General features: G+C 52.7%; 1 protein-coding gene across 12 annotated transcripts in view; it reads left to right on the top strand.

The window, feature by feature from the left end:
• MORC2 (MORC family CW-type zinc finger 2) overlaps positions 1-14,805 on the top strand; it is a 42,960-nt gene extending 28,155 nt beyond the window's left edge. For 4 of the 12 annotated variants that reach the window (XM_070769876.1, XM_070769869.1, XM_070769868.1 and 1 more), the window contains 21 exons: positions 705-864; positions 977-1,088; positions 1,491-1,616; positions 2,050-2,129; positions 2,771-2,853; positions 3,342-3,427; positions 4,723-4,863; positions 4,956-5,110; positions 5,232-5,360; positions 5,845-5,950; positions 6,240-6,372; positions 7,403-7,477; positions 7,556-7,936; positions 8,450-8,584; positions 8,957-9,011; positions 9,389-9,548; positions 9,653-9,895; positions 9,985-10,078; positions 11,816-12,004; positions 12,692-12,745; positions 13,145-14,805. In XM_070769876.1, the coding sequence (XP_070625977.1) occupies positions 705-864; positions 977-1,088; positions 1,491-1,616; positions 2,050-2,129; positions 2,771-2,853; positions 3,342-3,427; positions 4,723-4,863; positions 4,956-5,110; positions 5,232-5,360; positions 5,845-5,950; positions 6,240-6,372; positions 7,403-7,477; positions 7,556-7,936; positions 8,450-8,584; positions 8,957-9,011; positions 9,389-9,548; positions 9,653-9,895; positions 9,985-10,078; positions 11,816-12,004; positions 12,692-12,745; positions 13,145-13,213 (2,766 nt within the window). In that variant the 3' untranslated portion in view covers positions 13,214-14,805. The remainder of the gene's footprint in view (positions 1-704; positions 865-976; positions 1,089-1,490; positions 1,617-2,049; positions 2,130-2,770; positions 2,854-3,341; positions 3,428-4,722; positions 4,864-4,955; positions 5,111-5,231; positions 5,361-5,844; positions 5,951-6,239; positions 6,373-7,402; positions 7,478-7,555; positions 7,937-8,449; positions 8,585-8,956; positions 9,012-9,388; positions 9,549-9,652; positions 9,896-9,984; positions 10,079-11,815; positions 12,005-12,691; positions 12,746-13,144) is intronic. The other 8 variants (XM_070769870.1, XM_070769872.1, XM_070769871.1 and 5 more) reach the window with 8 other exon arrangements.
• The last annotated feature ends 779 nt before the right edge of the window (positions 14,806-15,584 follow it).

The following is a 15,584-nucleotide window of genomic DNA, read 5'->3' as shown; positions in this document are numbered from 1 at the left end:
GCTGTAGTTTAGCTTATCTGTTCCATAGTTATTGCTGTTTTTCTTACACATGTGTCGGTAAGTACATACAGGAATTTCTCCTAGGGTAGATAACTGGGGTAGAATTGCTGAGTTGTAAGTTATGTCTGTGTGTACCTTCAGATTCACTTCAGTTCAGTTGCTCAACTGTGTCCGACTCTCTGCGGCCCCATGGACTGCCACACGCCAGGCCTCCCTGTCCATCACCAACTCCTGGAGTTTACTCAAACCATGTCCATTGAGTCGGTGATGCCATTCAGCCATCTCATCCTCTATCATCCCCTTCTCTTCCTGCCTTCAATCTTTCCCAGCATTGGGGTCTTTTCAAATGAGTCAGTTCTTCGCATCAAGTGGCCAAAGTATTGGAGTTTCACTAGATAGTTGGAAATATATTTTGCTTAGGGGAAAAAGTCGAATTATTACCAAAATGGGGGGGTGACCAAGGACATCCCAAGCAGGGACCTGCTCATGCAGAGACCGCCTGGCCATCAACCAGCATATGTACCCAGAGGACCTAGCACCTGCGGCTGAGCCTTGGGAAGGGGCCAAAGCTAGAGCCTCTGCCACCTGGCTGGAGACTCTGGGCCAGTGTGGAGCCACTGTGGGGAAGGACAAGATGGATGCGTATTTGGGGGGAAGGCTGTTCTGGGGCTTCCTTCAAAGCATCTGTTGTGCTTACTCCAAAGGTGATAGTCCCGTTGCCCACTTGGAATGCTCGGACCCGGGAACCTGTCACAGACAACGTGGAGAAGTTTGCCATTGAGACAGAACTCATCTACAAATACTCTCCCTTCCGCAATGAAGAGGAGGTGATGACTCAGTTCATGAAGATTCTTGGGGACAGCGGTAAGGAAGCTTTGCACCTGCAGCTCTAGCATCGGACCGTGCCAGAGCCCTGAGTGGTGTGGGGTTGGCTGGGGTTGCCTGGCAGAACCATAGGAGGATTTCTGTTTCCTAGGAACGCTGGTAATCATCTTCAACCTCAAACTCATGGATAACGGAGAGCCAGAGCTGGACATAGTCTCAAATCCACGGGATATCCAGATGGCAGAGACTTCGCTGGAGGGCACGTGAGTGTGGCTGGGGAGGGAGGCAAAGGGAGGTGGCCTGAGGGGAGGGGTGAGCATGTGCCCTGAACTCCCCAGCTTTAGAGCTGGCAAATCTAAGAATGCATGTCTTCCTGCCATGAGGCAGAAGGGATGAATAGGATGACAGCAGGTCCTCAGCTAATCCAGATCCTTGCCCCAACTCCTTAACTGAGGAAGAGACAGAGGCCTAGAGGGGCGCAGAATTGCCGAGTCTATAGTGGGGATGTGGTGGGCATGTGCCCACCCAGGGAAAGCACCCCTCGACAGCAAGAGAAGCCGAGGTGGGAAGTGGAAAGGTGGAGAGCCTGAGGAGAGGCTGTGCAGCCAGCCCTGGAGTGGCCTGGGAGTGGGGCAGAGACAGACGCTCTGTTCCCGCACCTCCAGGAAGCCAGAGCGCCGCTCCTTCCGTGCCTACGCTGCCGTGCTCTACATTGATCCCCGGATGCGGATCTTCATCCATGGGCACAAGGTGCAGACCAAGCGGCTCTCCTGCTGCCTGTACAAGCCCAGGTAGGGGCCTGCCCACCTGGGCCTGCTGTTTCCTCAGGCCTAGGATGGGGCCTGACCAAATGTCTTTGGGGCATTGTTGGAGTCGTGGTGGATGAGTGGCTGACAGTGTTGACTGCATTTGGGCCTTTAAACTGCTTGCGATTTACTGCGGAGAAACTTGTTGGGTACTGAGGGAGGGGTGGAGCTGGCTCAGGGGGCTCGCTGAATGTGCCTTCTGAGGTGGAGGGTGCTCAGCTGGCACAGGGGGCTATGTCAGTGAGTGCAGGGAGGCTGCTTTTCAGAGATGGAACAGGAGGCAGAGGGCAAGTGGAGTAGGGAATTGAGTCTTTTTGCTAAAAGAAACCCAGCTTCGACTCACGGGGTGGCCGGCGAGGACCTTTGCTGCCCTGGGTCCCTCTTACTTGGGCCCTGAGGTTACCTACCTCTCCCCCAGGATGTACAAGTACACATCAAGCCGGTTCAAGACCCGTGCGGAGCAGGAGGTGAAGAAAGCTGAGCACGTGGCGAGGATTGGTAATGAACCCTTGGGCAGGAGGGTTGGCAGGATTGTCTGGGGACTTGTGGCAAAAGCAGGATCCAGGCAAAAGCTCCATCCAGCACCCAGGGTGGGCTGTCCTGAAGCTCTGCTCCGGTTCCTCTTGTACCCTCCCTCCATGTTCCAGTCGCCTCAGCAGTTTTTCTCCCCAGGCTACTCCTTCACCCATTTATAGGCACTTACCTAAAGCAGCACTAACTCCTTAGCTCATCTGCCCAAAGCGAAGAATCCCACGCTGGCCTCTGGCGCAGATACTCATGAAATTGGTTTTCTTGACTCCAGGGCAAAAATTTCAAGGTCTCTCATGCTGGCAGAGCTTCTTGGCCGCTTGCAGAGAGTGATTTGCTGAGGATGTTGGAAACTTGCAGCTCCTACTGACCGTTTAGTTTTTGCTGCCTTGGGCAGTTTTTTATTTGTCTGATTTATTTGTAGAGTTGGGAAAATGTGTCTATTTTCCTCGCAGCCTCCTTGACTTTCCAAGCAAGTCTGTGCTCCGGCGCTCCCGTGTTCCCGGACAGTGTCAAACATCGCATCCCATGGGGACTGCACACTAAGGGGGAATTGACCAAGAGTTTTGACCTTTTGCATCCTTATCATGGTTTCTTCTTCTGGATTTCAGCTGAAGAGAAGGCACGGGAGGCAGAGAGCAAAGCTCGGACGTTGGAAGTGCGCCTGGGCGGAGACCTCACGCGGGACTCCAGGGTGAGACTCAGCGTTGCTGACCTGGCTCCATGTCCTGCCAATCACGAACCCTTGCGCTAAAGCTGTGAAATGGGATATGTTGATGTTTCTGTAGTCACTATTGCACACTCATGGCACCTTGCCACACGAGGAGGACACTGTTATAGTATCCTCAGTTCATAGAAGGAAATGGAAGAGGGTCGATTGCCCAGGTCACACGCAGTAGTAATGGTCGAAGCAGTTCTCTGCCCCTCCTCTGCCATATGCACCTCTGTAGACTGTGGCTTTGGTTGGGGTTGTTTCCTTAATGTCAGCAACTCTGATAACATGAAGCACAGGTTTTGAACTTGTCCCTAGTAAGGGCCCTTTTCTGCAGAAAGCTAAATTTCCAGGTCTGGTCTTGGCGTCCACATGATTCAAAGTGAGCAGTTCAGGCCTGTTGTTGCGACATTCCCAGCTGTGGCCCAGAGGCCTTCCTCTCCTTATCTGGAGCTGGCGTGTGTCTCTAGGTGATGTTGCGGCAGGTCCAGAACACAGCCATTACTCTGCGCAGGGAAGCCGACGTCAAGAAGCGGATCAAGGAGGCCAAGCAGCGGTGAGTGCCCGGCCGCCCGCGGCTCTGGTGTAACCATGTACTTCTGTGTGGATGATGGACAGAGAGCTCGAGGCCTCCCTCCCCACCCTGCTCGGTTGCCCTCTGTCACACATGGCTCCCTTGAGAAAGCCTTTAGTGCTGTGATTCCCAGGAGTGGCTCCTGGCTCAGCTCCCTCCTGAGCCAGGACTCGGCGGGCGGAACCGGCACCGTGAGTGGGGCACCAGCCTGTCCTCCGGGCACTGTCTCGCCTTCCCTCCCCTTCTCTCTCTCGCCTCTGCTCTCTTCCCACCTTCCCTGTCCTTGTCCTCTTCCCTTCCTTTTTAGTTTTTCTTTTCATTGAAAGTGTGGATAAAGTGCTCATCATATGGAGCTTGTAAAATATAGGACGTGTAAGAAATACAATTGTAAAGTTCCTTATATGTCTCCCACTTGGTGATACCGACTCTTAATTTTTATCCCTGGTTACAGATATAGAATAATGCTATAGGTTGAGTTCGTTCCTTTTCATCTAAACTGGGCATTTGTCATGCTCATTGCATGATCTCCGTGTCTGCCTGCGCGTCTGGAGTCTCTGCAGGCTCGGTGTGAGTCCTGCTTGCTTCTTGACCTCCTCACCACAGGCCTAGGTGTCCAGTTTCTGTCTTGTGAGTCCATCCACTGGTTGTCTGTCTGCTCTTCAGTTTCCATGATTTTGTTAACATCCCATGAGATGTTTGTTCTCTCACATGTTCATTGTTCTTGTGAATTTTTGTCTCTTTAAAATTACTGTCACATTGGTGGAGTGTTTATGCAGACTGTAGTGAAAGTGTTAGTCGCTCAGTTGTGTCTGACTCTCTGTGATCTCGTGAACTGTAGCTCACCAGGCTCCTCTGTCCATGGAATTCTCCAGGCAAGAATACTGAAGTGGGTTGCCATTCCCTTCTCCAGGGGATCGTCCCAACCCAAAGATCGAGGATTGAACCCGAGTCTCCTACATTGCAGGCAGATTCTCTACTGTCTGCAGATTACCTTGTGTTTATTCCAAAGTACAGCTATCTTTGCAGAGATTTGCAGCAGCTTCACAGAATCTGCTTCATTCTTAAATCCATTCCTGTTTGATACCAAAAGCCAAAGTCATTTGCTTTTAATTAGGGGGAACTAAGAGTGACTGCACAGTGACCTTACTGAGTCTTAACAGGTTGCATATTGAATGCAAAGGCAAAACGTCTAAGTGTTTCAAGTTTCAGCTTAATCATAAACACTATGGTGTGTGTTAAGGGGTTGATCTGCTTGAATTTATCTTTCGCCTTCTCAGAGCACTTAAAGAACCTAAGGAACTGAACTTTGTTTTTGGGGTCAACATTGAACACCGGGACCTGGATGGAATGTTCATCTACAACTGTAGCCGCCTGATCAAGATGTATGAGAAAGTGGGCCCACAACTGGAAGGTGGCATGTGAGTGCTGCCAGGGAGGGCTTCTGCGTGGACAGGTGGTGGGTGGGCTTTGGCCAGTGGGTGAGCGCGGTGTCTCCCTCTGTCTCCTGCAGGGCGTGCGGCGGGGTTGTCGGGGTCGTTGATGTGCCCTACCTGGTCCTGGAGCCCACACACAACAAGCAGGACTTTGCGGACGCCAAGGAGTACCGGCACCTCCTGCGGGCCATGGGGGAGCACCTGGCGCAGTACTGGAAGGACATCGCCATCGGTAGTGCCGCGCCCCTCCCTGCCAGCTGGCGCCCTCCTCCCTGCCAGCCGGGGTCCTCCCCGTCCAGGGGCCTGATGCCTCACTCGACTCCTCACTCAACACACGGCTGTTTGCCTTCCAGCCCAGCGGGGAATCATCAAGTTCTGGGATGAGTTTGGCTACCTCTCTGCCAACTGGAACCAGCCCCCGTCCAGTGACCTGCGCTACAAGCGGCGGCGATCCATGGAGATCCCAACCACCATCCAGTGTGGTGAGCTGGGTGTCATGCAGCCCCTCTCCCCGGCTCCTTTCCATCGTGGCCCCGTGCTGGTCTCTGCACTGCGCTGACAGTCAGGGACTTCTGTCTCGCTGGGTATACCAGTCTGTCTGGTGATGGCCCTGGGAACTCAGTCTTGGGACTGTGCCTTGCCCATGTGTTCCACCTGAATGAGGCAGGAGGTCATCTAACCCAGTGTGGTACCACATGGGTAGAAATGTGAGTGATGACTGAGCCAGGATCCTGCTGGAAGCAGGAGAGGGCTGGGGCCGCTGAGGGTGTATGAATAAAGTTTCCATCCTTGCTGGAATCACTGTCCCTGGGAAGAGTGACTGTTCTGTTAGGAAGGCAGAGGTGGAGCCAGGCTGAGGATCTTTGCATAGAGAGTCAGGGGCATCTCTGTCTTGGGCCTGGCTGGGAGGAGCCTGACTGTTATTGGTGGGCATGCCGACGCTTGGGGGTGTTTTTTGTGTCACAGATCTGTGTCTGAAGTGGCGGACACTCCCCTTTCAGCTGAATTCTGTGGAGAGAGATTACCCTGACACTTGGGTTTGCTCCATGAACCCTGATCCTGAGCAGGACCGGTGAGCTCTTTTTCTAACAAGGAGTTTGTGGGCATCCCCCCACACCCCCTGAGCTTCCTCCACCCTTCTACTGTGCTTCTTGAGGTCACTGCTCTATCCTTACATCTCTGTCTTGCTGTGCATACTAAGTGCCTGGAAATACAGAAGCGTGTCCTGCAGTGAGTATTCTGTGCGTTTGGGAGGTCTGAGGTTGCTCTGATGAGAAAGAGCATGGGCTGGCTGAGGACAAAGGACCCTGCCCTACCTGGAACCGTCTTGCCATGCCTGCTCTAGCACTTTCTCTCCACAGGTGTGAGGCTTCAGAACAGAAGCAGAAGTTTCCCTTGGGAACATTGAAAAAGGACCTGAAGACACAGGAAGAGAAGCAGAAGCAATTGACAGAAAAAATTCGCCAGCAGCAGGAGAAGCTGGAGGCCCTGCAAGTGAGTGGGCAGTGGACAGATGGGCAGGGCCCCTCAGTAGCTCGTCTGTCCCCTCAGGCTAGTTTCACTCTCCTTTTGAACCCATAAGCACTGCCCGAGCTTCCCAACACCCTCTTCTCCTATGCCTTGATTATTCTGAAAAAAAATTGTATATGACAAAGAGGTCCAATTCATTTGGAATGTTTTGAAACTCCAGGAAATATCCTATTTTAGAGGTAACTGTTAACTTCATATCCAGCTTTTCATGACCACTAGCATAAATACATGTATTTCTTATTGGAAATATGGAGATCATGACTTTTGTGTCAAATCACACAGACATACTTTTTTTTAGGTCTAATTATTTTTATAGGATAGTTTTCCAGAAGTTAATTTGAAAGAGTAAAAGGATTTTTAAAATTCTGTGGATTTATTTCCAAGGTATCCTCCAGAAGATGTAGTATATCGTAGGTTTTTTTAATACAAGTACTTTTTAAATGTTTTTGAAAACTTGAAAAAAGATACACATCTTATAATTTGAATTTCATATTTCTAAAATTGAACCATTTTTTTCACATATTTCTTTTCAAAACTGGTTATTGTTTTTTCCTTAATTGATTAGTCAGGGTTTTTTAAGGTATGTATGTAGCCTCCACCTTTTATCATGTTTATTACAAAAGCGTTTTCCTTTCTGGCTTCTGGTCAGGCAGGTGCTCTCATCGTATTGTATGTTCCTCCATCTGCCAAATCCCATGGGTCCTTTCTGGCTTTGTCCATCAGGGATCTCCCGTCTTTTTTGCCTTGTTTTGTAGGAATTTAGTCCATTGATACTTTTCCCGTCTCTTGATTGCTGGAATAATGATGTAGAATCTTGTAATTTGCTGGTGGTTTACTGTCTGTGAGTTTGTCTTCTCAGTGAGAATGGGAGGCTTGTAATATTAGGACTGTGGTCCAGATGGTCTTTATTTGCCCACTGTCCCAAATAGAGAGGGCTCCAAAAAGAGTTGACTTCCAAGCACCAGACAACCTACTCATCCTGTTTACCCTGCAGAAAACCACACCCATTCGCTCCCAGGCTGACCTGAAGAAACTGCCCTTGGAAGTGACCACCAGACCTTCCTCTGAGGTGAAGCCCTGGGGTGGCGGGGGCTCTTCTTGGGTCTCATGCTGGGATTGGTATTCTCACTCTCTGAGCCTCTTTCAGGAACCTGCACGTAGACCTCAGCGTCCTCGGTCGCCTCCTTTACCTGCTGTGATCAAGAATGCCCCGAGCAGACCCCCTTCTCTGCAAGCACCCAGGCCAGCCAACCAGCCCAGAAAGGCTCCTGTCATCAGTAGTGCCCCAAAGCCTGCTGCCCCAGCTGCCCGGGAGGAGGCCAGCACTTCCCGGCTACTCCAGCCTCCCGAGGCACCCCGGAAGCCTGCCAACACTCTGGTCAGGCCTGCGTCCCGGCCCACCCCCCCGGTACAGCCACCGTTACCATCTCCCCAGCCCAACTCCAGGAGCCCTCGGGAGGTCCCTTCCTCCCGAGCTCTGAAGACTCCAGTGGTCAAGAAGCCAGAGCTGCCCACTAAACTCTCCCCGGTGAGCTGCTGTAGCTCCCCCAGCGCGGCCCGCAGTGGTACAGGGATGGAGGGGCCGTGTTGGTTGCATGGGGGCGGTGCTTGGTGGAAATCCGGCTTCCCTGCTGCCCCTGCAAAGGAGAGGGATGTGAAGGCACTGGGTGGGGGGCACAGAGCTTGTTGGTCCCCTGTCCAGGAAGTTCTCTGGTACCCCTCTGAGGTTTGGTACCCCACAGACTCAAGTCACCTCCACTGGCTTCTCCTGCTCTGGGCAGAGGGTGCATCTTGGTGACAGCAGTGGTGGGTGTGGCTCAGTGAGGTGTGAACCGAGAGGGCCCTGCCGTGACAGCTCTGAGCAGAGGTCCTCGTGGGTGTTGGGCCTGGGGGTTGCCCTGTCCCTCGTTGTGTTGGGTGCCCAGCCCTGGTGGGCACGGAGACCCACAGGCCCCTCTCTGAACGGCTCCTTTACATCACATGGGCTCTTCCAGCACCTGAGGGGCTGAAAGAGTCCCTCACATTCCTGCTGCTTTTGCAGCAGGCCACTCCCAGTCGGAAGCGGAGCCTCGGGGTCTCTGATGAGGAAGAAGCAGAGGAAGAGGCTGAGAAGAGGAAGGAGAGGTCCAAGCGGGGCAAGTTGGTTGTGAAGGAGGAAAAGAAGGACTTGAATGAGGTAGGTCCTCAGCCTCCTCCCCACCCCTGCAGTCTGACACGAGCTGACCAGAAGCCCAGGCCCCCTCTGAGGGGCTCACAGTCGTACACACGCCTAGAAGCCAGTGCCTGGGAGGGTCTTGAGATGCACTGTGCCTCTGCTCAAGGCCTGAGCTGACACCCATGCAGATCTGTGCCTCTCTGCCCCTTGCCTCCTCTTGTTCATCGAGGTTTTTGGAGGCAGGTATGTAGATACTGAAATAGTGGTTGAGAGAGTGGTTCTCCGTGAAGCTCGGGCATTTAAGAGGCTGCCTGAGGTGGCATGAGATGACCCCGGGCAGATGGTCTGCTCTGCAGGGGCACTGGCGGTGTCTCTAACAGACTGTCCTTGCAGCTCTCAGACAGCTCTGGGGAAGAGGACTCGGCTGACCTCAAGAGGGCTCAGAAAGGTAAGTTCAGGAGGTGCCTGGAGCCTCTGGGGCAGTGGGAAAGGGTCCCTTGGTCAGCGGCACCTCATTGCGAAGGCTTTGTTGGCTCTGGGCTCTCCTCCAACGGTGGTTTCAAGTGTTAATTCGGAGAAGCCTTCTGAGGATAGCACAGCTTCATGTTTATTTTTAGCGTCAGTTCCTTGGTGTTCACCTCTGGCTGTCACTCATGCTGCTGCTCTGTGGCACCCTCGTGAGGGGGAAGTGGGGGAAAGAGGCCAAGGTGGCTGGGCTCCACGTCCCTGGCGTAGTGGGATCAAGCTTCTAGGGATTCTTGTCTGTGAACCTGGGTGGCCCTGGCTGGGTGGGGGGCTCTAGTGCATCCACTTTTCTGACTCCAGCCCTGCTCCCACTCTCAGATAAAGGGCTGCACGTGGAGGTGCGTGTGAATAGGGAGTGGTACACAGGCCGTGTCACAGCTGTGGAGGTGGGCAAGAATGCGATGCGGTGGAAGGTGAAATTTGACTATGTGCCCACGGACACAACACCAAGAGACCGCTGGTAACACCCCTTCCAGGAAGATGGGTTGACAGTTGGCCAGGGCAGGGGCAGGCAGCCCGCCTGGGAGCCTGGAACACGTGTGGCAAACACTGGGTTCTCCCTAGGGTGGAGAAAGGCAGCGACGATGTGCGGTTGATGAAGCCCCCGTCCCCAGAGTATGAGAGCCCAGACACGCGCCAGGGCAGGGAAGAGGTGGCGGTGGCGGCGGCCCCGGCGGGGGATTTGGTGGCCCAGCAAGCTATAGCCACGGTGGAGCCCTCCACCTCGGACTGCATCCCCATCGAGCCTGACACCACCGCCCCCAGCACCAACCACGAGACCATTGACCTCCTCGTCCAGATTCTTCGGTGTGTCATCGTCCTGCTCCGGGACCAGTGGTGGCTCCCTCCGACTCTGTGCCATTCTGATTTCCTGTCCCACCTTCCTTCTTGTTCAGGAATTGTTTACGGTACTTCCTGCCTCCAAGTTTCCCCATCTCTAAGAAGGAGCTGAGTGCTATGAATTCAGATGAGCTGATCTCGTTTCCTCTGGTGAGTCTACCCACCCGCCTTGGTGCTTCTTGTGACTGCCAGGTCTCAGTTGTGTGCTCCATGAAGTCTGTCCGAGAGAAAAGCAGGGAGTTTTATCTCCATTCCACTTCAAGGAAATGAGGCTAGGAGTTGAAGAAACTCAGGCTCAGAGAGGTTAACAGTCTGCTGTGATAGAGCCAAGATTTGAACCCGGAACACCTTGAGAGGACAAGGGTCTTGCTCTCCAGGCGATGAGTTCCCAGGGTTCCCAGGGAGCTGCTGCGCCTCAGTGCTCGCCCTTGTTTGGGCTGCAGGCGTCTTCTGCAGGTCCTGGGAACACACTGCTGATAGGCCAGCAGGCTTGGCCTGCCATCCTCTTGTCAGCTTCGTTGCTTTTGGCTTCAGGCTGTTGCCAAAATGAGCAAAGCCTGGGTGCAGTGGGATTTCTACAGCGGGCATGACCCAGGCCAAAGCACGGTCAGCAGGAGTGTCTGAGCCGGAAATAGTCTTTCGCTCACGCTTGTAAAAGGAGGCACCACTAATGGGTCACCTTAATAGCTCCTAAGGGAAATGCCTAAAATAACTCCAACTTTGATACTTCCATCTTAGGGACACACCAGAACAATGTTCACTGTGTCTGTGTCCGTTTGTCAACGACCATCCTACTTCTCCTCATGCTGCCAAAGCGCTCCATGAAGCGCTCAGGTGCCCTGCAATACTAGATTCAAATGTGTACTTTAAAAGTAACACAACTGCATGTGAATCTGTAATGGCTTAAAAGTGAAAAAATTCAAAAACATACAGGAATCATAGTTAGGCTCATGACATTGTATGTTAAATTTTAATACTCTTGGCACCTGCTTGAACGTTTATTTTGAGCTGCCAAGTGATAATTATTTTCTGTGCAGAACTTGAAGTTTCTGTTGCCATCTTGATTTACTAGGATAGTATTCTAGATTGTAAATAAAGCATTCTAACAACGTTTTAAAAACAGCACTGAGGAGCCACTCAGTGCTGGGTAGCTCATAGGTCTTCAGAGAAGTAAATAAATGCTATAGTTGGAGAGACTGTGGTGGTCAGCCAGACTGCTGGTTCTAGGTTTGTGTTCATCAAAATGGCCCTTTCGTTCTCACTAGTGATTCATGAGTAAATCATAATAACTTTGAAAATAAATTAAACATAAAGAGATACACCTAAATTGTTTTTCATATTGAGATACCATGTAACTTTCACTCAAAACAAGTGTTCTGCTACTTTGGAAAAGCTCCTGTCTAGAGAAGCTGCTGGTTAACATCACTACACACTGCTGGGGACTTTCAGGTGCTTGGAGAAGATGGTGAAAAGTTGTATGCTGTGTAAACATACTTCACAAACATGGATGGGCTGTCTGCTACTGACGAGCCCAGTACATACTGGTTGGGTGTGACCTGGATGTGGATTGCTCATCAGTGCTGTTGGCAAGTTAAAAGGAGAATGGTTGAGGATCGTGCCTCATGTTTACTCACGGCTTGGGGTTTGCAGAGCTCTTTGCCAAGTGCTTCCTGGGTGTGATCCCGTCTCCACCCTTGAGGCAGCCCTGTGAGGTGGGCCTCAAGGTCTTTCCTCTCGGAGCTGCAGGGGCACTGGCTCCTGGGTTTGATATCCATTCAGGCCGAGCTTCCTGGTGCCGAGCCAGTTGGGGACACCAGTGCCCGTCTGGAAGGGCCCTGGGGACCCTTGTGAGCCCACGCACTTACCCGCTGGCTTCTCTTCCGACAGAAAGAGTACTTCAAGCAGTATGAAGTCGGGCTCCAGAACCTGTGCCATTCCTACCAGAGCCGTGCCGACTCACGGGCCAAGGCTTCTGAGGAGAGCCTGCGCACATCCGAGAGAAAGCTGCGTGAGACCGAGGAGAAGCTGCAGAAGCTGAGGACCAACATCGTGGCACTCCTGCAAAAGGTGCAGGAGGTGAGCCAGGCCACCCTCTCATTGCGGCGGACCACCTGGTGTCTTGGGCGGGGTGGGGCTGGGTACCTCGTGCTCCCTTCTCCCCACTCATAGGAATGTGTGGTTCCAACCCTGGCGGCACAGCATCCTGACCAGGAGGGCTGGAGGTGGTGCGGCTGCCTGGGCCTCATCCCAGCCAGACCCACGGTATCAGACTTCTGCCCTTGTTTAGACATGGTGACCTGCAACCTGGTTTGAGACACTTCGGAGTCATGAAACAAAGACATTCTTGGTTTTCCAGATGACGCCTGGATGGGAGTGGGTAGCCCACAAGTGGGGAATGTCCTGTGGTCTCAGCCCTTCATCTGGGCAGGAAACGGGGGATCCCTGTCCTGTGACCCCTGGTGACCAATAGGGGCCCTGCTCTCGGAGCACAGCAGAGGGAGGAGACAGAACTGTTGACGGCAGGAAGTGCCACAAAGGAAACAGGAGAGAGCAACAGGAAGCCACTGTACTAGAGTGTCAGGGGAGCCTCTGTGAGGAGGTGGTTGGGCCCAAGGCAGAAGCAGACGTGCTGGGGTGGGGTGTGAACTGCAGGCAGAGAGAAGAGCAGGGCCCATGGCAGGGCCCTGTACCAGGTGGGAGGTCCTTGGACCTTGTGGTGCTGAGACGTGTGCAGCCTAAGACACTTACTTTGGTTGGTTGTAGGAGAGGCCGAGGTTAGAGTCCAGGACTCCACTGAGGAGGTTCCCAGTTATCTGGGTGAGAGATTCTGGAGGCCTGAACCTTGGATGGTGCCAGTGAGGAGGGAGAGAAGTGTCTGAGGGGAGGACGGGGGAGCAAGGGCGACTGCTCGAGTCTGTCTGAGTCCCTGAGTGGAGGGAAGGGGGGAGGCCTGTACTGAGATGGGAACAACCCGGGGTGGGTGGTGGGACCAAGCTGTTGGATGTGTTGAGTGTAAGAGTGAGGCTGGGGCAGGCGGGACCTGGGTGGGGGGAGGCGGGCAGGAGTGGGAGGACGGAGAGGGGATGGATGATCAAGGGCGGCTCGACAGGGTGGAGGGGGAGAGTAGAGGGCATGGCCTGGGCTGCAAGAAGGCTGGGGAGGCGGGCCTCCCACCACCCTGTGAGCCCCGTTTGACCCTGCCCTGCTCTGTTCCAGGACTTAGACATTAACACAGACGACGAGCTGGATGCCTACATCGAGGACCTGATCACCAAGGGGGACTAGGGCCCGGAGCCAGAGATCAGCTCCCCTGCCCCTCAAGGCAGAGCTCCTGAGGGTGGCGCTTCATTTATGGGTTGATGGACTCACCTTGGTTTGACTCACGGGATATCTGTGCTTTTGGTGGGAGAGAGACTGACTCTTTGACTCTTCCACCCTAAGTTGATAAATATTTATTTTTTGAAAGAAACAACATGCTGTGCCTGCTGTGAGACCATACATTTTTTTGGTGACTCTTGGGCAAAGGACAGAACCAGGATGCCAAGTCTTGAGTTGCTTCTCTCGGCTCCTGGCTCCTCAAGATGTGGTGAATTCCAGCGCCGTTTGGAAGTTGGAGGGGCTCCAGGGGCAGGGCTGGGGGAGGGACAGGACCCTTCCCAGGCTGGTGCTCCCCCAGGAGCTTCAATCCAGGGGATCTCCATGGGGCTACCATCAGCAGGAGGCTTAGCGCTGAGGAGCTCCCTGCCTCAGGTCAGGGAGGTGAGTGGTGGTCCGAGTGGTCGGTCTTCTCGGCTGTGGCACTGTGCAGTCAGCTCGGGGAAGAAAGATCCTCCTGTTCAGCTTCCCCATCCACCACCTAAATTCTCCCTGCTGGACATTTCCTTAGCTAGCGGTAGATGGTGAGGTTTCCTGCCACAAAAACTTGAGTCCCCGTTAAGGCGTGGACAGATCTGACTGGTCAGACTGCTGACCTGGGTAGCACATCATTTGCGTTCCAAAGGAGTCCCCTTAGGAATCCTGTGTGTGAAGGAGCGCTGTGCTGGTCTGGTGGTGGCCTCATCTGCCACTGTGGCAGGGTCCTGGGGAGGGCTGCTGCTCTTATTGCTTCCCCTCTGTTCACCCCACCACGCCCTGTCAGGGTCTCTGGTTTGGGGCAGATGGGAGGAGGGGGTCACCGAGCCCCTGAGCACGCCATGCCTCCCTCTGCCTAGTCACAGCCTCATACTGCTGTGGTCCTCAAACAACTCAGGGTCAAAGACCAAGGCCAGAGTCGCTGAGTTTTCTATAATGGCCATTGGAAAAGTTCTGGTTCGATTTCCCCCAACTCACTCCTTACCCCCCTGTATTTGGGGACTTCGGGTTTTCTGAAGGCACAAGAACCATGATCTTGCCCCACTGGTCTGCAATTCTGACCTCTCAGTGTGTTTCCAGCATCTGCCCACCTCTGCTCAGCAGTGGCCACGTGCCGCCCTATGAAGACTGCAGGAGATGGGGAAGCAATGGTGAGGGAGGCAGGCCACGGGAATTAAGGTCTTTGCCCACTTGTGCATGTGGCCAGAAGTGCCTATGATTTGTGGGCTTGGGACTTCTCAAAACCACACCCCTGGGCAAGGGCTGTTCCCGGAGAAATACCAGGGAGGCCCTGACCTCGTCCTCGGAAGATTTTCCAAGAGTCTTGGGGTTTCTTGAGCTGGTGGTTCCTATCCTGTCCAGCTCGTTTTCTTCATCACAGGCAGCATATGATCCATTTTGGTCCTCAAACTTTGTTTTAATCTAGATAGAAGCTGATTCTGCATTTTTACCAGGGGGTAATACTCAAGGTTTTTATTTACACACCTGTAATCAAAATGCAATACTATAAACTTTTACTGGTGAGACTCCTGAACTCAGTCTGTTTTCTTCTAGTAAAACCCAGCACCTTCCTCCTCTTCATTCTTTCCACCATGTGTCTTTAAGCTGTCTTCAAGTTCTTCCTCATCTCCATCTTCATTGTCTTACATCTTCACCGTCTTTGACACCCACAGAAACTGACATACTGAAGTTCGTAAATATTTTAGCTTCAACTTCCAGGTGTTCCTACTCTGCTGTTTAAACCCAACAACAGCGGTGCTGAATACAGCCTGCTTCTAGGCAGAGCTGTTGCCATTCTGGGCAGGAAGATAAGATGCAGGAACTCCCTTCTAAACTGGGTAACTAAGCTGCTTGGAATTGTCTAACAACTTGGGAAGAAGAGGATGGTCTGGAAGGTCTGTTGCAAGAAGGTGAATGGGTGCAGAAACCTGTTTTTATGGAGCAGGAGGAATATTTTTGGTTTTTTGTTTTTTTTTTTCAGGTGACACATGCACATGATGAAAATTCAAACAGTGTAAAAGGTTGGACCGTGAAAGCAGGGCCCCGCTGCCCCCGCCCCAGTGCTCTTTCTCCCTAAAGAGTATCCATTCTGAGCAAGTGCACATCTCCTCTGCTCTGCCTTAGTAGATCCTGGGACTTGTAAGAGTTCACATGGGTCTACTTTATCCTGACAGCCACATAGCGTTTCAGTGTCCTGGATGTACTGTTACTCATTGGTCCCATTTATAGACATTTAGGTTTTTAATGTTTACAAAAAATTCCATGATGACTATCTGTGTGTGTGTACTTAGATCTGTGTTTATTT

The sequence above is a fragment of the Bos indicus genome, chromosome 17 (genome assembly GCF_029378745.1).
Source record: "Bos indicus isolate NIAB-ARS_2022 breed Sahiwal x Tharparkar chromosome 17, NIAB-ARS_B.indTharparkar_mat_pri_1.0, whole genome shotgun sequence".
Lineage (NCBI taxonomy): Eukaryota > Metazoa > Chordata > Mammalia > Artiodactyla > Bovidae > Bos > Bos indicus.
Note: the sequence above shows the minus strand (reverse complement) of the source record. Positions and strands in the feature narration are given on the sequence as shown.